Raw genomic sequence first — 7,552 nt, 5'->3', positions numbered from 1 at the left:
AGGAAGCGTTTTGGTTTTGGAGGTGAATGGAGGGCTCTGAGCCCTGTACCTTGTGTTCTGTGCCGTGGAGACCAGATTAGACTATGTAGCCTGTTAAGACTCTAGACTATGCTAGAAACTGAGCATAGTAACATGGTTGATATCCCTAACTTTTCCCAGTAGCTGCTTCTCGAGAAGACTTTTTATATTGCCCCTACTCTCGTTTTATTCTAGTTACTTAAGATGGACAAGAACCAGAAGGCAAAGACTGAGCACTATGAGGAAATTGAAGACTATGATTACAACAACCCTAACGATACCTCCAACTTCTGTCCTGGACTTCAGGTAAGGGGAGAAGAGCTCTGACCTCCTCCCGATGGAGAGCAGTCTCTTCCCTGGCTTCTGAATGCAGACAGCTCTGGTTCTCAGTCTAACATTTAATTGGGGCTGGTTTACAGTTCAGAGGTTTAGTCCCTTAGCATGGTGGCGCACAGACAATCATGGTCCTGGAGAAGTAGCTGAGAGTTGTACATTTGGATAGCAGGCAGCAGGAAGAGGGAGACAGACACCAGGGCTTAGCTTCTGAAAACCTCAAAGCCCACCCCCAGTGACACACTTCCCCCACCAAGGCCACACCTACTCTTAACTAGGCCACACCTCCTAATCCTTTTAAATAGTGCCCCTCCCTATGAGCCTATTTGGGCCATTGTCATTCAAACCATCATACCAGGTGTGGTGGGACACACCCTATATCCCAGCATTTAGGAGGTGGAGGAAGAAAGATCAGAGTTCAAGTCATCCTGGGCTACAAGGCTAAGGATACATGAGACTCTCACTCCAGAGTCATATAAGGACGTGGCTTTTGCTGCCAAATTAGATAGTCTCCAGGATCTCCTGTGCTATTTTGTGTACTGGGGATAGAACCCAGTACCTCACGCGTAGTGTGTGTTCTCCTACTGGGCTGTTCGCTCAACCCCTGCTCTGTGCTCTGGCTTCTAACCAAAGGTGACACTGGCCTACTTTACACTCCCGCCTCAGCAGTCCCAGGCTGGTAACAGACCCTCTGTCTAGTAGGTTCATGTGAACTGGTGAGAGGTGAAGTGAGCAGCCCACCTTGTGGGACTCAGTGGACTCTGAGGTGGTCTCTGCTTGCTTTGTGTACATGGACTCTTTCTGGTGGTTTCTAAGCTCCATTGACAGCTGCTGCAAGCCAAACTCGTGGCCTTGTTTCCTTGCCCAGGCTGGTGACAGTGATGATGAAGAGCCAAATGATTTATTTGCCGGATCAGTTGGGACCTTTGACCTTGAATCTGATCCTTGCAGCACACCAAAGACATCACAGGAGAATGGTCACATTTCTTCTGAAAACCAAGGAGTAGATATCACAACTTACGGAGAGTCGAATTTGGTGGCTGAGCCTCAGAAGGTAAGGAAGAGGCAGCAAGGGAATTGCATGGTTCCTGGAAGTTGTTAAATGCCTAATGATGAGAGTCCTGTCAGCCTGCGCTCCGCCTGGTGTTCTCTCCACCTTCCGTCTTTATCTGTTGCTCTCCAGGCAGCTGGTTAGGTCACGTAGAACTGTCATCTTGCCAAATACCTTATTTTATTTTATTAATTTTTATTTACCTTTGCAGTGTTGAGAATCAAGCCCAGGCCATAAGGAGGGATAGAGCGCGAGCGAAGGCTGCAGCAGAGAGCACCCGTGTCTGTGTGCTGCTCCCTCCATGAGCTTAGCTCTGGCCTCCTATAAGTCCTGTACCACGAGCCAGGCTTGTGCTACCTAGTACTTGATTTACTCGTCTTACACTGGAATTCTTGGTCTTTTTTTGTTTAAGATTTATTTATTATATATTCAGTGTTCTGGCAGCATGCATGCCTGCAGGCCAGCAAAGGACACCAGATCTAATTCAAATGGTTGTGAGCTGCCATGTGGGTGCTGGGAATTGAACTCAGGACCTCTGGAAGAGTAAGCAGTGCTCTTAGCTTCGGAGCCATCTCTCAGAGAGAAATTCTTAGTCTTAATGTAAATTACCTCTAATTAAAAAAAGTTAGGATCTGGGAGTATAGCTTTGTTGGTAGAGTATTTACCCAGCATATGAAGCCCTGGGTTCAGTCCCCTACACTGGTTCTTTAAATTCTGGCTCATTAAAATTGGGCATCATGTATACACTTATAATCCCAGCACTACAGCTTGTAGGCAAGTGGATCAAAACAGAAAGTAAAAACAAAGTTTTTTTTTTTTTTTTTTTTTGGTGAGGAACTCTCAGCTATATACAACTTCATAGTTGAAACTAGATTTATTTATTTATTTATTTATTTATTTATTTATTTATTTATTTATTTATTTATTTTTGATACGGTCTTACTTACTTTGTAGCTCTTGCTATCCTGGAAGTCACTATGTAGAACACACACAGGCTTCAAACCCACAGAGGTCCAGTTGCCTCTGCCTCTGAGTGCTGGGATCAAAGGCGTGCGCCACTATGCCTGGCCTGGATTCCTTCTTGATTTTTTTGTTTTTACAGTAAATTGATAATGAATGCTTTTCTTCTGCCTAATTCTGCTTTGTTACTCCTATTGCAGGTAAATAAAATAGAAATTCATTATGCCAAGGCAGCCAAAAAGATGGACATGAAGAAGCTGAAGCAGAGCATGTGGAGTCTGCTGACGGAGTTTTCTAGAAAGGAGGCTGACACAGAGGTGGGTGACAGCACTTGTGTTCTCTAGGTCCCCTGTGTGTAGGGGGGAGAGCTGATATCCACAGCTCATGATCCAGTGTCGTCCATGGCCCCAAAGTAGAGGGCTGCAGTCAAAATTTTAAGAAGGACATCATGCCTTAACAAAAGAAACTGTCCCAGCAGCAGAGTGGGCAGATCACATGGCAAGCCAGTGAGTGCCATGGCTGTAAATGTGCAAGTGGAAGCTGCCTTAGCAACCGAATGCTTCCCAGTATTGACGAGCATTGGAGTCTTACCCAACAGCACCTTAAGTTGCTAAGTAAATTGACTACCTTACAAGTGTCAGAAAATTTTTAAGCTTTGACCTACATTCTGATCTGGGATATTGTTTTCAACCATAGCACTGAAAATAGAATCATGCCGCCAGATTCCTTTTCCTGAGAGTAAGGCGAACCCTGAGTGTTTATTCAGACCCAGAACCCTGAGTGACTGCTCTGACCCAGAACCCTGAGTGTCTATTCAGACCCCTCCCACTCTACAAACTCCACACACACATTCTGCTGGCTGAGCAATGGATTTCATGGTTTTTGAGGACCCAAAGCTATATGGTCTTGGGTATATCAGGGAAAGCCTCGGTCCCTGTATTAGTGTGTGTACCGTATCAAACAGCTAAGATGTTCAGCTGAACGCAAAGGCACTTATACTGGCTCAGTTTTAGAGGTTCAGTCTGCAGTGGGTTGCCACCATTGCTTTGGTCTTGCTATAGCAAGAATTGTTAAGTATTTTCTTTCTTGGGCAACAAACCTCTTCACCGACACAAATAATCCCAATCAAACCAAATCAAACTGAATTAAAAGATGCCCATGTTTGATGGAGTACTCCCAGGTGGCCCCGGGAAAACATGAAGAGGGGAAGAGTAGAGAAGGGGGGACCACACGAAACCCAGAGACCACATGTTCATTCTCTGGGGACAGTTTAAATAGCTTGTGGGAGTGGTCTTGACCTTCCCTGGGGAGGGGTTACCATTTGGTGGGCTTTCTTGACTCTCCCTGTTGACTGAGGTTTTTGTCCTATACAGTTTCTGCAGTCATTAGGTCCCAAAGAAATCACACAGAGGTCTACATTAATTATAAACTGATTAGCTTAGTATCTTAGGCTTTTTTTTAATAGCTCTTATAACTTATATAAGTATATAATTTTTGTCTGTGTTAGCCACATGGTTTGGTACCTTTTTTGGTGAGGCAGTCACATCTCACTTGCTCTGTGTCTGGCTTCCTCTCTGTCTGGGTGACAACTGTAGACTGAAACTTTCCTCTTCCCAGAATTCTCATTGCCCCACCTCACTTCCTGCCTGGTCACCCCACCTGTACTTTCTGCCTGGCTACTGGCCAATCAGTGTTTATTTAAAATACAAGTGACAGGGTACAGACCATTGTCCCACAGTTCCTCCACAGGCTCTCTTGGAGGTAGAATTTGGACTGAGGCAACTCCCAGGGGAGGGAGCTTATGTCAGGAGCTGGGGTGAAGCCCCCAGGCAAACAATCCAGACTGTTTGTATAAAGGGGTGTTAGGGATCTGAGGTGATGCTTCTGACCAAAAACTCCAGACTTTTTGGATAAAGGGATTCCAGTGAGCTGAGGTGAAGCCCCTCAACCAATTATTTTTAGTTTCCCCTTATAACCATTAAAATATAATTGTTACTCTTGAGCTGGCCTGGTTATTTTATCGTACCAACCTAATTAACAATAGAACTTAACAAATAAGCAATGAGCTACCAGTACCTTAAGTCATCAAATGCCATTAGACAGATCTAAGGGGGATAATCCCAGTTAGTCCCAAGTCTCTCCTTAGTCATTGGAGAACACCACCTTAGAAACAGTGCTTGCCATTGGCTGCTGTGTACAAGAAGCCCAAAGATTTTCCTGTGGGGGGGGAGATTTGGTCTACCTGTCTTGGCAGGATGAGATCAATTCCCTGTGTGTAGCATCCAGGAAGTTGAAGAGGTAGAAGGCTGCTTTTTGCGGTGTGGGTAGCTTTGCCAAACCCAAAGGCAAGCTTCAAGGCAGCCAGTCTTTTGCAACCATGCATCTTCTTGGAGGAGCTGTAGGATGGTGCAGGAGCTGGCATGTCTCTGTGTTAGAGGCTCTTTTGTTAAATGCCATACTCTCAGATCTGTAAAGGCAATTGAGAATTGGGTACCATTACCTGTTACATTTAAACTAGACATATAAGTTAAACTTAGACATCTATTTTACCCAATTAGTTACAGTTTACCAATGCTAGTAAATGTAAAAAGATTAAAAGGAATATTTTTTTTTCTTTTTTTTTTTTAACCACTAGACGACCAGGGATAAAAGGAATATTTTAATAAGTAAAAAAAAATACTAGCACATATGGGTACTCTTACCCAAGATGGTGGTGGGGTCAAAATGGAGGTTACCCACATGTTTGTATTTATTTTCCAGAGCAGTTGTAATCTGGAGTTAGAAGTTTTACAGATCTGAAAACACGCACACATACACACAGAGAAATAAAACAAAGCATACTATGAAATCAAACACACATGCTCACAGAGACATAAAGCAAGCATACTGTGGCCACATTATTTTAACAGATAGACAAATAAAATTCTTCTAGGAACCTGTGTCAACTGACCATCTTAAATCCTGGTGTAGGCAGGTGGCAGTAGCCAGGGAAGCACAGAGGTGGTCCCATTAAGGACCCAATTAGCAGATGCTGCAAGGGGAACAGAAACAAAAGCACGGAAGAACTATACAGTTTTAGAGTGGAAGGAGGGGGGGGGATGTAACACGGACGATCGGATCCATTGTAGAGAACAAGCTAGAGAAGCAGGGAGGGGAGTGGGGGTGGGAGCACACATCTAGAAACCATGGCATTTTGGAGCCTTTTTTGTTTTTACCTTAGATGTTAGCCCTAATTTAAAAGGATTTTTTGTGAAAGGCAGCTTAAGGGTGTTTGAGGATCCGGCTTTGAGAGCCTATTTAGAAGTCTCTGCCAAATCTTGGAACTCAAGCCTGTCATGATGCATCCACCGGGACAGGGCTCTTGTCAAAAACTGGGGTGCGGGGGGTCATGAGAAATGAGTGGCAGATGTCTATTCACTCAGTCCCACCTCAGCGAGACCTAGCTTGCCGCTTGAATCAGGCATCCGGCACAATTGTGATTCTCACAGGAAAGCCTGAAACATTGGCAACAATAAATGTAAATGGGCCCCCGAGCCTAGCGGCATGGACTCGTCATCTTAGCCTGGCCCATGAGAAAGACAGTCCCCCTGGTGGGACCTCCAAATGTTAAGTATTTTCTTAAGACGAACCTCTCTGCCGACGCAAATAACCCAAATCAAACCAAATTAAAAGATGCCCAGGTTTAATAGATGACCTTACTCCTGGGTGGACCCAGAAAAACATGGAGAGGGGAGGAGAGAGGAGAGACCACGTGTTCATTCTGGGGGGGGGGGAAGTTTCAGCCTAAAGATCAGAAAACCAGAGCAGCCAAGCCGCTAGAGAGCTCTTACCTCTATGAAATGTTCAGACTGAAAGAGAGTGAGTTCCTGTCTCCTGCTTTATATTCCTCTCTAGTGCTGGGATTAAAGGTGTGCACCACCACTAACTGGCCTCTATGGCTAACTAGTGTGGCTGCTGGAATTAAAGATTGTGTACAACCACTGTGTGGCCTGTATGGCTGACTAGTGTGGCTGTAAATAACATTTTGATCCTCAGGCAAGCTTTTTTTAAAAAAAAAAAATACAAATGAAATACCACTACGTCTTGCAGTAATACTTTACAGAAGCACAAAGTAGGGTCTAATCACCTATATTGTGGCTAGAATATGAAATCTCGGGTATGTGGTCTCCTATCCACAATCACATCCTGGTGCTCTGATTATCTCTTTAAAATTCCAGCCTCTCAGCCAGGCATGGTGGCACTTGCAAGAGGCAGGTGGACCTCTGAGTTCCAGCTCAGTCTGGTCTGTATAGAGAGTCCGTGTCTCAAACAACAGAAAACAAACGAGGAAAATTCCAGCACCTCTCAAGAATGCCAGTATGGGGACAAAACCAAAACACCTCCTAAGGTCTTCCAGAAATAACCAAGAGCTTATCTTTGCTTCATCCAGGCTACTTTTCTTTATTGGATATGCAGTTTTGCAAGTTTCTGTTGTTCTAAGCACAAACTTAAGTGCTCAATCCATAAATCTGCTTTTTTGGTTAGACAAACCAAAGTGTCAATGGAAAAGAAGGGGCCCCTGAGGAAGTAGCTGACAAGAAGATGCTCAGTGGACTCACGACAGACCTGCAGAAGAGGTGCGTGCTGACAGGGCTAGGGGTGCATATCCATCCTGAGTTCTGGCGGGACTTTGAGCCTGGCAGGTCCGCTGCCCACAGCTTGCTTTATGTAAACTGAAGGAGCTGTGTCTGCCCTATGCAGATGAGCTGTAAAGAGTGCTCCCTGTTTGAGTGGCTGGGACAGTGTAGGAGACATTTCCAAATACAAACTAGAAAATCTTGCTTTGTTCCTTGGTAGTTTTTAGTTGCATGTGTGTGATTCGTACCTGGTGGAGGAGCCCTGTTCTCTCAGTTACATGACGTACTCATTGCTTGTGCTTTTCCTTCTAGGCTGCCCCCGCTCATGGCTCAGAACCTCTCCATACCCTTGGCTTTTGCCTGTCTGCTGCATTTAGCCAATGAAAAGGTAGGTTATTTGTGTAAGCACAGGAGGGTTTAAATCTTACTATAGCAGATCTCCCAAGAAGCACCACAAGTCAGTGGGTAAAGCCCATAATCTTATTTAGAGGGCCTGAGTTCAGTTCCTGGCACCCATATTGAGCAATACACAACTCTGGTAACTCCAGCTCAGGAGTTTCTTTTTTTTTTTTTT

General features: G+C 44.7%; 1 protein-coding gene across 1 annotated transcript in view; it reads left to right on the top strand.

The window, feature by feature from the left end:
• Window positions 1–7,552, top strand: part of Ncaph (non-SMC condensin I complex subunit H) — a 28,032-nt gene that overhangs the window by 18,323 nt on the left and 2,157 nt on the right. Inside the window, exons 13-17 of the mRNA XM_005364425.3 lie at window positions 214–324; window positions 1,220–1,405; window positions 2,563–2,679; window positions 6,887–6,978; window positions 7,291–7,366. Coding sequence (XP_005364482.1) covers window positions 214–324; window positions 1,220–1,405; window positions 2,563–2,679; window positions 6,887–6,978; window positions 7,291–7,366 — 582 coding nt within the window. The remainder of the gene's footprint in view (window positions 1–213; window positions 325–1,219; window positions 1,406–2,562; window positions 2,680–6,886; window positions 6,979–7,290; window positions 7,367–7,552) is intronic.

This window comes from Microtus ochrogaster, assembly GCF_000317375.1.
Source record: "Microtus ochrogaster isolate Prairie Vole_2 chromosome 14 unlocalized genomic scaffold, MicOch1.0 chr14_random_1, whole genome shotgun sequence".
In the NCBI taxonomy this organism is placed as follows: domain Eukaryota; kingdom Metazoa; phylum Chordata; class Mammalia; order Rodentia; family Cricetidae; genus Microtus; species Microtus ochrogaster.
This window is presented reverse-complemented; position numbering and strand designations above follow the sequence as displayed.